At 27.2% G+C, this 20780-nt stretch overlaps 1 protein-coding gene across 1 annotated transcript; it reads right to left on the reverse strand.

Annotated features, from left to right (window-relative positions):
* Window positions 1–246: 246 nt before the first annotated feature.
* Window positions 247–18717, reverse strand: LOC132920262 (nose resistant to fluoxetine protein 6-like). Its single transcript, XM_060982508.1, has 13 exons — window positions 18281–18717; window positions 16025–16239; window positions 15032–15249; window positions 12637–12725; window positions 11238–11428; window positions 10895–11058; window positions 10208–10376; window positions 8036–8229; window positions 6789–6930; window positions 5982–6171; window positions 4343–4485; window positions 3215–3324; window positions 247–2614 (listed from the first exon to the last, which is right to left on the reverse strand). Exons 1-13 carry the CDS (start codon window positions 18522–18524, stop codon window positions 2509–2511), a joined length of 2175 nt encoding a protein of 724 aa, XP_060838491.1. The 5' UTR covers window positions 18525–18717; the 3' UTR covers window positions 247–2508.
* Window positions 18718–20780: the final 2063 nt, after the last annotated feature.

Raw genomic sequence — 20780 nt, forward strand, 5'->3', positions numbered from 1 at the left:
ATAATATTATTAACATAACAAATAGCACCATTATAATAATATCATATGACTCGTGGAAATATAATACGTGCCAAGTATTCGGGTAAAATAGAAATGATTGTTCACGCCAAAACGTTTTGTAAGAGACGTACCACATGCTACTGAAATATGCATTTTTGGGTAATGAATAATTTATTTCCTTAGTTAGAAATAAATATTAAATTGTAGACAGGAAATAGAAAAATGGGGTGTGAAAAAAAAAACTAGTTCTATTTAAAAAAAAAATGTATTTATGAACATCGTGTTTACAAATTTAATATACATAATTATAAAATAAAATAAAATACAAATAATTAGTAAACACAATATATTTAGGTATTCTGGTTAAATACAGTTGAGATTTATCACAATTTATTGTATTAATTGTTCAACACGAACTGAGATTAATTATTATTTTATTAATTTTTATTAATCTTAGTCCGTGATTCATATAGTTGTTATTACACATCAAAACACGTATTATAATGTACGTACAATTAGTATTATAATAGCAACTAATAAAATTTATCACACAAGTTTACAAATAATAATTATTATGTATCAAATGTTATTGTTAAAAAAAAAAAATATATAGAAATATATTTCTGATAATGTTGCAACTCATACAAGAATACGGCTATTACGGTTTGAGTAAAATTATTGTTGAAAAATTAAAAACCGTTACAATTAACTATAACTAACTATAAGTTGATTACAGTAAGCTGATTAATTAGGCATTGTGTATTGTATACTATTATAACCTATTGTACGTCACTACACTGGCACTTTCACAGATCGAACTTGTTAAAACAGTACCTATGGGAAGATGATGAAAAAATTATTTTACCGCAAGTACGATTAACCATACATCGCATAAATTATATAAAATAATAATGAATCTATCACATTAAGAACAACGATAAAATAAGTCGTAAAGCTCGAATTACTATTATTAGGTGGAGCGTAACTAAAAAAATAATATAAAACTAAATATAATATAATCAATTATACAATAACTTTTGTCCACGTAAAAATATTTATTATAAACCTAATTGCAAATAAATGTAGGCATTCAAATACGTAAAATATCCTATATATTGATATAAAACATATAAAAATACACAGGTTTTTTTTTCAAAAATGTTGTTTTTAAAGAATTCAAATTAGGTACGTAAAAAAAAATTAGAAACGTTAATATAGCCTTGGAAATATAAAAAAATATTTTAAATAATTATTAATAAAAAGAACACAATAATTGAATCCTACAGAAATAATTGACAAAATATGTATAATTGACTATAAGTAATTGGTAACTTTTGTTCTAGTCAATGTTTTAAAATTTTTTATCAGGTTAGTCTGTTAAATTAGCCAATTCTTTCTGTTATAAGTACTAGATAAGTTTCATTCTCAGGCTCCTGGTAAATCGTTCAAAAGAAATAATGAAAAAATAACATCCTTGAAATCCGTCATCGTCAATTCCTCAGCGATATAACGCAGAGCCCCCGCGTGTCGTCACACAGATGGACTTGTGGTAAGTCCAACTAAGTCGTATCGTTTATTATTATTATTTCTGTTGTTGTTGTTGTTGTTTCTGCTGCTGTTGTGAAAGTTGTATTTACTGTATTTAACGAAACGAACTAAATAAAATCCGAAATAAAATCGTCAGAAACGCGTTATACCGGACTCATAAAATTGTTATTACGAGTTTATTATTCGGTGAACACATTTCGTGATTACCCGCTACGTTAAAACATGGTATAATTATGGCATAATTACTAATTATCCTGTACTAACATTATTTGATTATCTTATTTCGTTTTTATACGATTGTTTCATCAAAAATACACCTAAAAAACCATGACTATTGGGCTATAATAATGATTTCTTCGGTGGGCGATAAGCCTCGGCTAGACGAAATAAATTTCTATTTTACATCAATTTAATTATACTACTTAGTACTTACGTATATATTATAATAAAATAACGTAAAATAAAAATAAACATTATAACAACACATTTGTACAATTACTAACAATATACAGACCTATTATATATACATATAAAAAAAATATTATATGCATATATTATGTACAAAGTACATGATGTCTGGATGCGTTTGTCTTCTTTAATAATATTATATTATATTCTTTAAATACTTAAATGCTTTTGGAAAATAATAGCTAGAAATTTTGAATAGGTATACTCATTAAAATTAGTTTTACCTAAATAATAGTACTAAAATTAAAATATTATTGTTACTAGATCAGGTATTAAAATTAAGTTAGATTTGTGTCATGTTTAAGTGAACTGAATAGGTTAGATGAATTATACTCGGTAATACACTACTCGATATACATTTTCCGAAAAATAAATATTAATTATTGAATAATAGCTATTAACAGAAGACAAATGTATTTAGACACCATGTACATAATATTATTATTATACTAGAATATTACACACGCACAAAATGTGAAAATAAATATGCGTTTACAGACGTGAGGAATTTTTTTGTTCCGAATCTGCAGCTGCGTTGTTGGCGTCCGTCCGATTTGGCGTCACCGCACTGACGATTCGATCGTTTTTTTCATGTTTCCTACAAAATAGTATTGAAAACATTCGTTGAAATAGTGTGTGCTCTTGAATCATGATGGACACGACATTGCATACAAATTTAGTTATTTCACTGTTTCATTGTCTTACAAACATACAAAATAGAAAATTTGAGTTCAACAAAAAACATTTTGTATTTATAACTTTGTGTAGTTTTAATATTAGAGGGAATTTACCGGTATTATGATATTTGAAAGGTAAAAGAAAAACATTGCATAAACATTAACAACTGTATTTATCCGTTAGTTTTATTGTGATATTTTAATTTTTAAGTAAGTTGAGAGTATTGTCATATCGAATATTTTATACATATAAAGCTACTCATAACTCACCTTAAAATTAAAATATTGCAAATTAAAAATGAAAACTGATAATTTTACAAATATAAATAATGCTCCTACCTTAAAGTTGTATTATACCTAAGTCAATACACTCTAATATTAAATCTAACAACAGAAAATCGATATTTCTGAACTCAAATATGTGTTTTATTCTATAAATTTGCAAGACGGAAATATACATACGAATATTATATAGTATACCTATATCCTCTTAATCTAATAATAATATTATAGTAACTCACTTTCCAAACAATAATTTTTTGATCAAATGTCCCGACGGTGCTTCGATGATCAGATACAGCAAAGTGCCCACCATGTATGTCCTAAACCCTCCAACAATCCATCCATCAATCTGAAACGAGACATAGGTTAGGTTAGTCGGTTAATAAAAATACAATCATTAATAAATATAAGCAATTTAATAAAAAATAATCACCATGAACTCATTATAGTAGTTAACTAATTTTACGCTAAAACCGATAACCAATTTTTTTTTGTTACCATCACCACCTTGTTAAAATATATTGTTACAGTATCAACTTCTACATATTTTAAATAATAATTTTTAAGCATTTTGTTAAAGAATTCTCCTACGAAAACACATACTGCAATGGTTAGGCAATGTATTATAATAGTATGTATTTGTTACTAGATACTAAATTATTAAATAAAAAAAAAGTATAATAAATTATTTACTTCTTCTATAAGTCAACAATTTTTAAATTAAACGGAAAAATCTAAATAATTATTTAACAGTTTTAAAAAAGTTTAATTTTATTATAACTGCAGCTACTAACATTTAACCTTGCTTTGTTTAACTTTTAATTCCGTTTAATATCCGGTTATAAATTTATAATAATATTTAATACACTTTTTTTTATTTATTTTTTTTTTTATTTAATCTATAATGAGTATAACGATGAGTGCCTTTCCCGGTATAATAATATTACCTTCGCTCGTTTCAAAACAAGAAAATAATGCAAGAAATAGTACCTATTTAATATAATATGTGATTTAACAAAATTAATACTTGGTGAACTTAAGTATAGGTATTTTAACATTATTATGTCAACCTTATCATAATAACTCATGTATTATTATTTTTTTTATACACTTTTTTTATTTGTACAGGTACACGAATTTCAGCTTTCAACTGAATATTTTACTTTACTCGTTTATAACGAGATATTTGATTTACAATTATTTTTTTTATTTTCGAGATTATTAACATTAGCCTTTAATCCCGTACGGAAATATCATATTATATCATTATTTGCGTTTTAATATTGTCTGTCAAATAAACCCATCAATTCAAATTTCAAACTCTTAACGCAATATTAAAATCATGGTTAGTGTAAATATTTACTTACCAACAAATATGATGAAGGGGTTACGGCCGTTCTTTGTTTACTTTCTATCATCATCATGACGGTGATGTTGACAAGATAAACTGTATAGGATAATCTGCCTAGTGGCACCGTTAATCTGTTGTTGAACAGTTTTTCTATTGGCCCTATATAAATATATAAACACAAACGAAACGATTTCATTTAATTGTAAATTTTGAATAGGTACCTGGTACCTCTTAATATATTATAAATCCTTCTAATTTTTAATATCATAATATTTTATATTTTATACGGCTCGACAGTCGATTCCTGCCATCAGTGGTCAATACAATATATAATATATAATTAATATAGCTATATACATGTACCTACTTCACATTTTTCCTGAAAGAAAACTCACCAATTCAAAAATTTAAAATTTAAAATAATCTTCTTCCCAAATACGTACAGGATCATTTTCACAAAATTCTTATTTCCCTTTTTCAAATTGTTATTTCTTATATACAAATAGTGAGTTACATATTTAGGCCACAAATAATAATAAATTGTATATTTTTCACATGGATAAAATATTTCTAGGAAAATATAATATATATTATATATTTATTGGGTTAGGTCAATTGGAAACAATTAATTTTTTTTTTACATAATTTTCAGTCAGAATAATTATATTTTTTATCGTAATAATCTTTTAAGCTTTTACGTTTTGAATAACAACATATATTTTTAATTTCATATTATGTTGCAGAATATTTTTCGGAGTATTTTAATGTCAAAAATCGAAATCCGGAGAAATAGGTAGTTTATAAGTTATAAACAATTATAATTTTAGTCAGCGGAGAAGACTGGTACGAGGAAATCCAACAAAATGTTGGTTTAATATTCGCTTACCAAAACTTTAAATAATATAACTCATAAGCTATTTGTCCGAATTTCAATTTTTATTTATCAAAATACTATAAAAAATATTCTGTTTTAGAATATGAAATTAAAAATATATGTTGTCATAAAAAAAGTAAAAACCTAAAAGATTATAACAATAAAAAATATAATTACTCCGACTATCTAAAAAAAATATTTTCAAGTGTTAATAAATTTTGAAATAATGAGTGTTGTTCGATAAAGAACCACTCTGTATACTTAAATAAAGAACATCGTGAAGTCACATTTGTTTCCATTTGTTTCCATTCTATCGTGATCGTGTTGTGGTATTTCAATAAAAAAAATATAAAAGTGCATAACCGTGGTACAACACAATTATTTTAATAGATTGAAAATACTATTTTATAATATAGTATAACAATATTAATATTAAACAGGACCGTTTTAAACGCTACACTCGAGCTGCTCGATTTCCCGCCCCACATGTCACGCTACAGCCTTACACATATCATTTCAATACGTTAAAAGTGATAATTCACCAAGCTTTCAGCATACCCTTAACATAATATGGACGAGTAAATTACGTATAAAGTGTTCCGACGATTGGCATATCTCTCAAGGTATATTTAAATATCGCTTTGGCCGTTCCTTTTACTTATGGTACATTTACTGACAACCATCGGAACACGCACAAGTGTGGCTAAATTTAATATGGTTTGTATTATAATGTTTGAGTTTTATTAAAAAAGTGGGGAAAACCCCGGTTGTCATGACGTACCGTAACCCGTTGTGAAATGACACACCGTCACCCAGAACAATATGACGGACCACGTGCAGTGGCTGAAAGCTGAGTACAACGACTGTTCGAAAGCGTCGTATGGTCTGTTCACGTCATAAAACACAGCGCCGTACAACTGGACCCAAGTGCAAACGACGCTGACAATCAGAGTCCCGACGTAGACGACCGGCTGTGGTGAAAAATAAAAATATTAATCGTTAGCCGTTTTTGGAAAAAAAAAACTTTACGAATAGCCAACAGTTAAAGTATATAAAGATTTTGTCTACGTATAATTTATAAGTCTATACATTCATAAACTCCTAACAGCTGCTACATTGATACCTGGGTATTGGTATTATATTTTATCGAATTCCCAAATTCAATTGATTAAATATATGGGTATCAATATGATAAAACAATTATTTTACTATGTATATTTTATAATTATTAATTAATAAAAAAAAATTCTAAACAAAATAAGTCATGCACTGCAATATTTCACATAGCTATGTCACATCCTATTTGTTGCTTTTTCCTTAACAAATTGTGCAAGTTTAAACTTCAATTAAATTTTTAATTTAAGTAAACACATATACATAGACATTAGAAGTCTTGTATTATAGCTTATATGAGTGATAATATAATATTTATAGATTTTAATTTTCAGTTAATCATGTACATTTTTTTTCAATTTGCAAGTACTGATATTATAATTTACGTAAATCTCGATCATCACGACAATTCGATTAAAAATTTTAACGCGATAGTAACATTATTTTACGCATTATATTATATATGTGCAATTACCGTGGAAAACTTTATTTCTCGTTTCTTCAGCTCTTCCACCACGACACCGGCAAGTAATCCGGTGTAGAAAGGTGTACCCCGATAGTAAAACGGTCTGTAGTAATTACTAAATTCGGCTGAATTGCTTGGACTCTCTAAAAACCTGTAGACGAGTTATGTTGAAAAAAAAACTTAATATATTTAATATAATATGTGTAAATATTAAATTTTTTCTTCGGGTAGTTAAATCATATTCCCCGGTAATAAATGGTAAGATGTAGTGGAGATCGGGGCAAGTTGACTAGCTCAAGGTTTGAATAATTATGCTGCTACAACTAAATGTTAGATTATCTTGATTTTATTTACAGATAATTTGTAAGTATACTTAAACTAAATGGTAATTTTTTGGTTTCTTAATATTTAGTATCTTATGTTTAAAAAATAATATATGTTTTTTATCAATTTTGTTAATTTTTCCCGTGGTTTTATAGATTAAATTTCAATGGAATGAATTTATTTCTACTTTGGTTTTGTCACATAATAACATTTTATAAATCTTAATTATATTTTAAAGTAAATTTATTTTTAACTTTATTAACTTTTCTACTTATATTAAATTATTGTAAAACGTATACAAATTAAATACTTCAATATTGGATTAAGGTTACTCGTAATTTTTTAGTTATTTGTTGCTAATATATTTAAATCTCAAATTTTTAAGAGAATGGAACACCTGCATTTTTAGCATTGTTGTCTCCGTCATACAAATGTATAGGAAGGTGAAAAATTGTCAAAAAAAAAAATTTTTTTTTCTATATTTAAATTAAAATATTTACATCTAATTGTTTATTTTACAATTTTCTTTTATCGATTTAAGTTTATAAAATGATGTAACGAACAAATTTATAATTTTTTGGGAGAGAGATTTTATTCAAAATGTTGTTAAAATTAAACTAAAAATTTAAAAGAAGAAAATTGTCGGTCTAAAATAGGTATTAACATAATCCATTCTTGTCTATAATATTATGTTTTATTCAAACTATACAATATATTTTTTTTTTAAGACTACAGTAGGAATCTTAAAAATTAAAACTTTACGTGTAATACGTTATTTCTATGAAGTTAACGTACTGTAATATTATAATCATAAAAGACTTTTTTAGTTAAGTTTAGTGTGATGACTGTCGATTAACTATATTTCAATCCACAACATCGACATTAAGGTTAAATCAGATCATAGTACTATGGTTCGTATCGAATATACTTACGAATACATTACTCGAACTATTCCGTACGCTTGGTTGACGTAAGTGGTAACAAACGATATCGACAAAGACGCACACAATAGCAAAACAATTAAAGATATTCCAATTTGTCGGCGTTTGACGTGCACGTAAACCACGATGGTACCGATGACGAGAAACTGAAGCAGACACGATACATACCAGCCAGCAATGAGACACTGTAATAGTAAAACAACAATTTATTATCAGGCGTACGCTACGCATTTTATTCTGCACTCTTATTTTACACTATTTTAGCTGTAAAGGCGAGGAGGCAACATTATATAGTTATGTACAGGTAGGTGAGTTACATTATATTTTAGATAAACAATTAATACAATTAATATAAAATAATAAACCGTTTGTTTTGTACAAATATCGAATACTTGAGGAGTACGAATTTTAATTTTGAAAATCTAGGTTCTAACTTTCTGAACTGGCTATGCCAAATATTGCTTCAAAAAGTATAAACATCAATCATAATGGAAAATATATTTAAATATTGTTTGATTCTCTGCAAACACGTTCTATATATTATAATATTTTATGATATGTACAATCATTGGGTGAGGTGATAACTATACTCGTAGGTATTTCACAAAAGTGTGAGAATTCTACCGATAACTGTTTATGTATTATAAACGTTCTGAATAAATTGAAAAACTTTACAAACTTCGAACGGTAAGGTTATATGTCCTGTAATAAACACGTATGATATATACTTATACATAGGTTACTCAATATAAGTTTAATATTATATATTATATTATACACAAGAATCGGTCGTTTACCTATACTATACAATATTATTATAATAATCCTATATTATTATTGTTTGAGTGGAAATAGTTTATACTCAACAAAAAAACCCGAAGACCTATATATAGTTCTGCTGTAGAATAAGTTTCGAACGGAGTACCATCACGACGGCTCAATTTCGAGACAACAACGAGAGAGATAACTGTCGTGGGTATGTTAAATTTTAATTCAAGTCGTTTTTTATTTATATAATTAGAGTAGTGTTTTTCGTAAATTATTATATTATTTGTATTTAATTTTTAAAATAATAATATATATAATATCATATTATTGTTATTAACTTTTCAGCCTATCAAAAATTATAAAAAAAAAAACTAAAATAAATAGAAAATTTGACATTAATTTTGCTAATAAATAGTTTAGAAAGAATTACAAAACATTGCACATTTTATTATATAATGAAAATTATAATATAAAAAATTGATGAAAATTTAAAATATCTACTGTTATTTTTTTTTTTTTAAATATAATATAATAACAAAAATTATTTGTGGAAAAATAATTATTTTATGGGTATAAAATGCCATAAACATTTAAACCTTAAATATTCATACAAAATTAATTAGGCTTTTCTCATTTCATAATAAAATTCAAAATTTCAAAATTTCAGAAATTATTTGTACTTAAAACTTCATAACATTTTAAATACCTAATGTTTGAAAATGTGATACAGTATCAAGTTGAACTTACTGAAATTTAAAAATATCGAAAAGACGCTGGTCTCTTTCATTCAAAATTGTTTTTTCATATATCTACGATTATTTATTGAATTGATTGAATTCAACCCGACTAAGAAGCAGAAATAAACTATGCAGTTTTTTAAAATAATAACAGTCGGATGCCGTTCACGAAGCACTTCAAAGAAAATATAAAATGTATTTCATTCAAAATATTAATCACAATTATAAAGAAAATATTGTAATACAATAATATAGTTCTATAGATAATAATTATAAAGAAAATTAATATTACAAATATGTTATTTTTATTTGTTTTTAGAGGAACTTAAAAAGCATAAGGACCGAACCTAACCTAAATTTGGCTAAGCCGAGACCCTCCACCATTTTATCAATAGCTATATAATTTAATTTAATATGTACCTCTAATGATTTTATGGTTTTAACAGTTTTAATTCTGTATGATTAATGGTTATTGTTACTAATTTACTACAACATAATAATATGTTTGTATATATGTAAAGGATATATTATATATATTATACATATATTTTTGGTATAGACTTTTTCAACAGCTTATTTGGTATAAATAATATATAGTATACTATAATAGAGTTGTATTAAAATGTTTAAATCGTTAAGATATAGATTTAAATTTTACTTGATTTTCGACTGGTATGAAGTTGCTGACTGCTAATAGATTAGCCCACCAATAGTTTTTGCATTTATCCGCTTCGGGCCATATTCTCGAAGCCCAAAACGGCCCGTTGCCCATATGAGGTATGACGAAAGCCGTAATCAGCATTACGATTGAGTACGATGGTATAACCCTTATCAAAGCACAATCATCATTGTAATATTAATTACATAAAATAGTGCGGTATGCAGTTAGACAATATCACTATATCAATATTAACTTTAAAATAAAATGCATCGTAATAATATAAGCACTAGAACTTTTTTTTTTTAAATAAAGTTTTTATTTTTTACCGTACTACATTGTTGAAGCAGCACAGTTTTCGCGAATACTGTACCTACTTGAAGCCAATGTAAACAATTAAATACGAAATCTCAAAAGAACGCATAAACTCAAACATTGAAAACCATCGTGTAAAAGTTATTAATTTGAAATATGAATATTGATATGAGGTGCCTCAATTTTTAGAATACACTCGAATCACTATCATAATACATTTTAATAATAACAATTAATGAATCGGATAGTTTCTTTAGACGATCGTTAGTTGTGCCTTGTGCATTTAGCCAAGCTGATACAATGGACTAATGTAATTATTTTTTTAAACTTAATAATTACATTAATGATATTATATTTGATGTAGGTACGTACTTCAGATATTTATAAACGATCACCATAATTATCTGGTACCAATTGGTACCGGGCTTATTGAACTGTGGGATCAGCATGATGTACATTAAATAACCAGCAATGTAGAAAAACGGATCGATCAAATTCATGGACGTCAATAAGAAATCCGGTCCTTCCTTATACAACTATAATGAAACGAAAACAAACGTATCAAGAAAATAAAACCATCATTCGCAAAAATAAAGCTTATAAATATAAATGGAGTTTAGAAATAGGTGATGTATGTAAATGCGTCGTCGGGTGCACACGCAACATCGCATGTCATATATTATGATATACCTATACAAAATATTATTTGAATTACCTTTTCAAGATTCATCCCGTACGTGATCGGATTTATTACGAAGTAGAGAAATTTATGGCCGAACAGCACCACAATCATAGTCAAAACCTTTAGCCCATTGAATATGTTTAGATCGTTGTTTCTGTTGTACTTGATCAAATCCCTGGAGTTGCGAATTAGCGAGAACATGTTGAATATTTCCGGCATTTTACCTGTAAGTACAATAATACAATGCAAACAACAGACTGTAGTAATAATAATATTATGACGATATACATTGGAAACTCCTTCCTCAGCGAGATTTCCTGACCTACGGCGTAGGTAATTAATATAATAAGTACAATTTTTTGTATAAACATTGATTCTACAGCCTCTTAAACAAGTTTGTACAACAAGAATAGGCTTATAACATTAACTATGAAGAATTAATCGGCATTATGTTATTATTAAAAAAACTTAAAGGTCAAATGCCGAAAGGCATATTATAAAACTTTAAAATATTTTTTTTTCCCGAAAATTACATAACCAAAGTTATAAATTAAAATAATGTTATGAAAAATTTTCTACGAACCTCTCAAGTGTATTTAATAAAATATAGTAAAGAATATTATATTTACTATATGAGCCATCAGTCGTAAAAACGCTGTAAGTACCACCATTTTGATAAATAATACCGAACGTATTCAAGATTTTCTTTAAAAACAAAGGGCTTATTATTACAACATATTCTCGTCGGTTAAATAATATGTTATAATTTTTCGTATTATCTACGAAAACCGATATATATTATGAAAAAAAAAACAATTTGTTTCAAGTATACAATCTTTGTTCGATTTCCAATACATTGCATAACGAATACACTGCGCGCAACTTTTGAACATTTTTGCGATCTCAATATAAATTTCTGATGAAAAAATAAGCACATTGTAAATCTAAAATACTTTGAAAGTCCAAAAACATATTTATATTTTGTATGAAAATACTAATATTATATTCGTTGTACTATTGAGTTATCTCAGTCTAATAGTCATACCTAAAGTCACGTTGTACTTATAAATAATTCTAAGTACACAAAATATTTATTATTTGAACTACTTAATGTCATTGTACATCCATTTAACATAATATTATAAAATTCAAAATTAAACCTCATTTAATGTACACACTATTCATAAATCAGTCGGGATATTTTGAAACGTTAATGTTAGAATTAACGTGGCTTCCTCAAAATTTAACCACGTCGCGCGTATTATAGAGTGTTTGACAATAATAATATTATAGTATGTGCATTAGTTTGGCATTCTTATTATTATTATTATTTTATAAATTAAATGCATTAAATGTAGTACTCATAAAACATGTACTAGCCAAAAATGTACCTAAGACCTAAGTATTTAAAACTAAAAAATATTGTACTTACTCTTTTTTCCGTTGTTGCTTCGTATTATTATTATCGTATGGTACGCCGTCGATAAGCAGCAGAATAAGAATATAAATCCAACTAGTAAACTTTAATAACCAAACGATTAGTATATTGCAGTAATAGTAACCATAATATTAGGGCATAAATAAATAATTTATACTACAGGTACCTGATATAGATCATTACACATATTTTTTACTACCGATAAATATATCTACAACATTACTTAATTTTTTTTTAAATTGGCTTGTAATATAATATTTAATATAATATAATGTTTATAATTTAGCTCTACGTATACTATAATAATAGTTTGTTTAACTTTGGTTAGACTAAATGTTACATATCATTGTAATGAATATATATATATATATATATAGTTACAAACTTGTGACACTAAACGATAACGATAATGATAATCTAATATTTTATCCTACTAAATTTATATTTATATATATTATATTATATATGTCCAAAGCGAGTTAAGTTTATTAAGTTGTTCGATCTGTGAAACTAATTTCAATATTAAACTATATTAAAATCAACAAAATTTAAATACGGCTATTTATAATAAATGTCGGGGAAAAAAATTAAAGTTTAAAAGGAATGCTTGAACTAAAAAGAATTTCAGATCATTAACGTCATCTAAATTTAAATTATATTTTCAAGAACCCACTGAATGCTTATTGATGTATATTATATAATTTAAAACAAAAATTGAAACTATTTAACAAATATTTTCATATTTGTATAGATTGTATAAAGTTTAAAAAAAATTTAAAAAAAAAATGTTCATATTTTCAACACAAGTATTTATTACACTAATGTAACATAGAAAACATACTAAATAGTAAATACACATCAAGTTGTGGCATTAATTATTCACGACTTCATGGTGGAATGCACCAAACGTATTTTATTGGTGTTGACTAATCTAACTACTCATTTTGTTAAAATTATATACTATTATATTCCTTAGCGAGTACACTAACTGTAGTAGTTTTAGTAGGAAATTACATGTTCGTGTCAACTAAATTATTCAATCAAAGGCCAAAGCAAATTTATTTGTTTATTTTTATGCGAAATCTTTGTATACATCATGATTAAACAGTAAAATAATTTATTTTTAAAAACTTATTTAATAATAATATATACTGTTATAAATTTTATAATGTATAACTTATAGGATATATTAGGTATACGTATAAAATTATAAAGATACTCCGTACTTATAAATATGATTTTAATTTAACGTATTATTTTTCAAATTAACTGGAAAAAGCTTATTTACTATAATGGATTTTTTTAACTAGTAAAGTTAGAAAATTAAGATAAGTTAAAAATTTCAAAATAAACTATTATTTATCTAATTAATGCTCACATTTTACATTATATCATCATAATTGGGAATAAGATTTATTTTATGCATTGGTATATTTTTTGAATTTTTTCTACAGTATTCTTTTAAAAATTTTATTAGTAATAATATGTACAGTGTACACATCACAGTTATATAAACGATTGAGTTTTTATTTTGCATATTTTTGTATAATATGTATTTTAATTTTTAAGTATAAACAATAAATTAATCATTAATAACTAATAGTTATAAATCATGTTTTATGATAAACTTCCTACATTTAAATGAAAGTATTGTAAAAGCTGTAGCCTATAGATGCCACGTATATTTATACGTACAGATACCTACATTTAATTCTATAAAATAACTTATCTTGTCTTCGATGAAAACATTTTTTTATTAAATTAAAAATAGTATTTAGATTGTTACAATGGTGGGGTTTAAGGATGATGAAAAATTCCCTGATAAACTATTCGTTGCGCCGTTTGATTTGCTCAGCGACTCGTTAATATGCACTGTAGCCTGTAACAGCAGCACAACATACAATACACGAACACGTGAGAAACAAGAAATGAACGAGAGAAGGCCATCAACTCACTATAATTTACCGGTCACTGCAAAAAGTTTCCATGCTGTATAATGTGTCAATGCACCGATCTATACTCAGCTCCAAACATATTATTATATGTATTCCCTTTACCCACCACTAATTTTGTCATCCGTTTGGAATATCCACTAAATAAGACGATTTTTTACCAGGCAGATGAAGAGTTTAAATTAGCTTAAAAGTGTTTTCACTCTAACGACGAGTGATGAGACTATAATATTACGTTATAATAATAATTAATAATATTATATTATTATGTTCATAACGCGCAATCTATTGGTCGTAAGCGACACCATCAAACGCTGTTATAGGAAACCACAGAATAACGTCTTCATTTAACCAAAAGTGGTGACAAAATAATTTTTTATATTAATATAGTAAAAAGGGAAATCGTTTACTTTGTATATAACGTTGAAGTTCGTTACCTGGTCAAATAATATCCATTATCGTATGGATATGCGTCCTTGTCCGTCGAACACAATATTGGTTCAACTTGGACTTGAGCGTTGATCCGGTGTGGTAGGAAGTGTGTGTTAAATTCCTTTTGTAGCGTAACCTGGAGGTCGTCTGCGGTGCAAGAGTCCGGTATGCAAATACCAAATTTCACGATATTTCTGCGCAGTCGATTGTCTCGATCTACAAACTGTGACACAAAATCAACGGTGAGATTGATCAGTAATCTATGAATTTATTATTAATTATTCGTCTATTGTTATTAGTATTGCCGTATACGATGTAATTGTATGGTAGTAGTGGTTTCGACAAAAAACAATATTCAGAAGATAATATTCTATTCATCGAATGTGTAAAAACGATTCAAATTATCCTCCTTTGTATCTCCTGTCGTTGTCACTTAACTCCTTTAGCATGTAATATTTCATGTGCAAAAGTTAACAAAAAAAAAATTGATTTAAAACAAAGATTATCGTAATCAATGACAAATCCGTTTACTTTTGAAAAAATATATTATTTGGGTTGTGATTATTGAAGTAAGATAATATTATATACGTTCAAAACCTTTTTGTGTGCGATACCAGACAACGAGAAATACTTGGCAAATACATAGATCATTGAACTTAAAATACTAAAAAAATTCTGAAAAAAAATTTATCATTATATGGATAAGTGGAAATTATTGGCAATAATTTCAAACAGCAATGGAAGCCAAATACAAACGTATGAAAAAATCTAAAATTATTTAAATTAATACAGAAATTATAATGTAAATATAAAACAAGTAGTTAACCTGGCAAGAACGGATACTTATTGGCAATATTATAATATTAGGTACTACCCCTAATCTAAAGGTCATTTCGGGACACACTTGTAATTTGTTCCCTGTATGCCACTCTTTCTGTCACGAGCCACAATAATAGTAATATTGACGTGATCATGATATCACGAAACCTTTTACTCACCCCGAGTATCTCGTTCCAGGCATGCTGGTTCTCTTGTGGTTGGTCGTTAGTTCTCACCGTGAAATCGGCGTCGGTTGACGAGCTGATTTTGACGGATGGTATACAGTATTTACCCGTGACGGGTTGGTGCACTTTGATACACTCTTCGTAGACGCCCATCTGGTGTGAGGTGCCGATGAGTAGACCGTTAGGATACCGAATCCATGAATCAGACACTGCGCAAATATTTCGTAACGTTATTTAAAAGATACATGCATAATTAATAAATATATACCTAAGAGTGCTAACGGCCTGCTCTTAAACTAAAAACTAACTTGAACATTTTTTTTTGCGTGGGTGGGGAAGGCTGAATTCAAAAGATACTTCTCGAAATAATGTTCTTGTACAATTAAGGACGTGAAATATATCTATACATCATATTACATACTGTATAAATAATAATAGACAAAATAATAGTATAACATTTGCACATATTGCACTACAGGCACGTTGAATGCCGATAATTTTTCGAAAAGGTCGGTGGTACCATTTTTTTTTGTTTATTGATTTTGGTAGGTGCGATAGATCATGCAAATTGCTAAGGTGTGTACATTCAAACAAGTATATTATATAGTGATGACATACAGAATCAATATATATAATAAGCAGACGCTATACTATTCCGGGAAATTACTATAGTTTTTAATTTTGTAGTATATCAATGGACAATCAACTGGAATGACAACATAACGCCATATTATTTTAGTTAGTTGGAATTTTAACTTTTGCAGTGTGTTATTTCTTAATACATAATATTTATTAAGACTTAATATGCTACTCGCTTAAGGGCATTCGTATTTTATTAGTAGATTAACTCAGTCCATATTCCATTAGTTGTATTTTAAGATCGTCTTCTGTACAAATGTCAGGGACGCTGAGCGCGCAATTGAACCGGTTTACTTGTTTTTTATAAACATAAAGTTATAGGCGTGTTAGTCAACACGAATTATATTCATAAGGCAAAAACAAAAATGTATTATTGTAGGTGTTCCTGTAGGATTTATCGCTTGAAAGGCAAATAGAGCGAAAGGTCTATAGCTAATACATTTTATATAAATATAATTTACATAATTTTATAATACAGTAATATAAACCATAGTTATAGTATTATTTACATACTTTAACGTTTGAGTAAAACTTACTATACAATATAATCACCAAATCAATATAAAATAAATGGAAACCGGTTGAGAATAGCAACACAGTTTATGCGTTTAATATTTGTGTAGTTAATCAATTTCATACCAGGAAATGTATTTTATTCCGCATTATATTGTGACGGACCTAATAGTAAAAATTTAGTGCTTACATTTTTAACCAGACGCGTGACCAATATGCTTTCAATTTTTTATAATACATACAATACATCCAACAGATCCTCGATCAATTTTCAAGCGATTTTAGTGCCAATAATTGGGGTTTCCCCCTAAATTCGTCTATACTAGAATATTGTATTTTTACGGTAGTTTCAGTACACAATCAAGGTTTTAAGAACAATAGGGTGCATAAAATGAGTACAAAATAACGATTATGGTGGAACAATTTAGGTATTACTCGTAAACGATTTTTTACCTATTATATACGTAAATCACAAATATGATTGATTATGACCAATACAACGATCGTAGCCAATGTTAAGTGTGGATTCGGGAAAACAAAATGGCCATTTTCCCAAAGATGAAATATTTTTAAAGTCAATAGATTCTTTAATGTAGTTTTAGGAAAAATATAAGTGTAAACAAATACTTATTCAAAATAATATACAAGAAATTGAGGATTATTAGATTGTAAACTGTTGTGTAGGTATTTACAAAACTACATGCATAAAAAAAGTAATGTAATATTGCTCATTTAGATTAATCAAAATGTATTTTGGTTCAGATAGATTTTAGAGTAAAATGACATCATAATATTCTGCTACATACATTGTTTTAACTTCTAAAACAGCAAATATTTAATATTATTTTTTTTTTTAATTGAATATTTTTTAAAAAGGATAATAGGTAAGGTTTTTGTCTTTAATTTTCGTAATTTCACGACTTTATACTTAATCGTATTAATTTTCAGTTAAAATTATTCTACTCGAATTTCGACAATATAAATTATTATGTTTTTTTTATGCAATTATAAATAATACGATAGGCAAGTATGACTAGCTAGTAGTCGGTCAAAAAAGGATCGACATATTTTATTAATAGGTATACGTATTGTACTGACTCTGCACGGCCCACAGCGAATCATTTTTCAAGTGTCTGATGTACATCTGCGTCTGTTGGCGGCATGCCGTACTGCCCACATCTATCGGCCCGGTAAAGTTCGCCAACGCCTCGTAAAATATGTTTGCAATCCAAGTCTTCGGAAAGCCATCGTTCACCGTCCGGTCTAGATCGCCGGACAAGGCCTCGACAGCGACGAAGAGTAAAACGACCACCGCATAAACCGACGATAACGCGCGAGACATGATTATTAACAAAATATAAATAATATTATTAATACTATTATTGATATTATTCTAATATTCTAATTATTTTATTTGGCGCATGCGTTTGGTCCGTGTCGCAAATATACCGGTTTCTGGATTAATGGTACGCGCCTGTGGGCTGGCGGCAATCGAAACTCGACTATCCGTCACTCCGACGCGAGCGATAAACGAGTAAATACGATCGGTACCTGTTTTATATCTTTATATTTTTTTATAATAGATAATGCTTATTAGACATCCTTGGAAGGGATGTACAAAGTGGATGATACTCGTTCGCGCATGCGTATAATATGTGTTCGAGTGTAACATAGATACGTCTCAACGTCGTTATAATAATATTTAAATTTAATATTTTATCTAATTACATGTCGTCGCATTGACTATTGTGTGATAGTTTACATTATATTGTTATTAACGCGGAAGTACCATCATATTAAAACTACAAAATCAAACCAGTATAACGGATTTCTACAGAAACGATATAGGTACTTATATAAATAATTGTAATAGCTGAAAATGCTACAATTATTGTATAATGCGCCTGAGTAAAACCCCTTTATCGTGAACAGATACCAATCGTAAATAATTTTAAATGTTTTTGAATTTGTACTATAACTTAAATACCGCAGATTTGAGTTGATTAGATTTTTTTCGTATGTTTTAAATTTAAATTTAACTGATTTTCAGTAGTTTACTGTCAGAGTTTTAATTTGAAATATAAAAAAAAACTTGCAGTTATTGCCTAAGTAACTTAATTTAAATTGTTCAATGACTAATTTTAATACAGTAAAGAATTATACTTGAAGATAATAAATTTCTTTCACAAAACCAAGTAAATAGACTAAAGAAATATTTGCACTTAAGTAATAATTCATAATATTATAATTTTAAATAGCAATGTCGATGGTCATAATTTATTACACTATGTTATTCATATTGCTTCAACCACGTTTAATAAACCTTTACTCCTGTATGACACTGTTGTCAACTGTTGAAAAATATAATATCTATTATACTATAATTTATTGTTATGTATTAATAGTACAATTGTGTTGATACACCATCAGGAAATTATTAAAATTTCTATAAAAATGATAGAAAAGATTAATCATAAATTCATAACGCATATATATGTTATAATAAATAGAAGGAAATTATGACACAGTACCCATGCAAATGTAATTACCTATAAAGATCGCTTATTTTATTCGAAAATATTATACCATTATAGATTTAATACAGTGATCACAAAATTCAATGATACAAATAAAATTTAATACGATTATAATATTAATTACAGGTATAATTTCTAAATACGCCCGCAACATTGTTAGTTATTCAAAATTATTGATTACTTATTGATTATTGATCTTGATGATAGCTCAGCTGTTCACTTTTTACATTTAGCTTTGCAATTACGTCGGCTCGTATATAAGGTAATTATTTAGAGTTGTGATCCTGAAATCAAATTTGTTATATATATGTATATAATATTATAATATACTCGTATATTTTAATGTTTTTCATTAGCAGAATACTGGATTAACATTTTGTGGGTATCCTTGTGCCACACAACACTCTACTTTACTTATAAAACCTTTAAACACTTGTAGTTTTATAACGTTATAGGTTATATTAGTACTCGTACAAAATTCAATTTTTATTAAGTTATAATTATCTATTGGGAATTTATTCTGCTTCGTAATTTGACAATAAAAATGTATGTTATATCATTCAAAACATAGTAAATACGATAACGATAAAAATTTAATACAATAATAGGTACTTAGTAAAATATAATTTTTTTTAAATATTGCTTTGTAATGACTCCGCATTCATAATAATTATTGTCTAAGAATAATATTTCTAAAAACATTAGTGGTTTTTAATAAAATTAGTGATTTTAAAATAATAACCTTGTGCGTAAACATAATATAATACAACAGTTTTATTTCATCGCCAAACTTTCAATATGATATTCGTCAATAATGTAAGACTCCTAAGCTAGTCGTTATGGAGTAAGGTCCTTGAAAACCGTAACTCTACTGAAATTCAATACATTTAGGTAACTATCTGTTGGCAATGTTTTTAATTGCAATCGGTATTCTTTATAAAATCATAATGGATATTATATTATTACTACTTCAAGCTTGTGTGGTGATGGAAACTAGTAAATACTATTAATATGAATTATGATTATCGCAAATACGAGTCATAGACATAGGTATTTGCCAT

This window comes from Rhopalosiphum padi, chromosome 2, assembly GCF_020882245.1.
Source record: "Rhopalosiphum padi isolate XX-2018 chromosome 2, ASM2088224v1, whole genome shotgun sequence".
In the NCBI taxonomy this organism is placed as follows: domain Eukaryota; kingdom Metazoa; phylum Arthropoda; class Insecta; order Hemiptera; family Aphididae; genus Rhopalosiphum; species Rhopalosiphum padi.

Coding starts and splice junctions, on each gene's coding strand:
- LOC132920262 (XM_060982508.1), bottom strand. CDS start 18,524: ATGTCTCGCGCGTTATCGTCGGTTTATGCGGTGGTCGTTTTACTCTTC. Junction 16,240..18,280: donor TTCGCTGTGGGCCGTGCAGA/GTCAGTACAATA, acceptor ATATTTGCGCAG/TGTCTGATTCATGGATTCGG. Junction 2,615..3,214: donor AAAAAATTATTGTTTGGAAA/GTGAGTTACTAT, acceptor ACTATTTTGTAG/GAAACATGAAAAAAACGATC.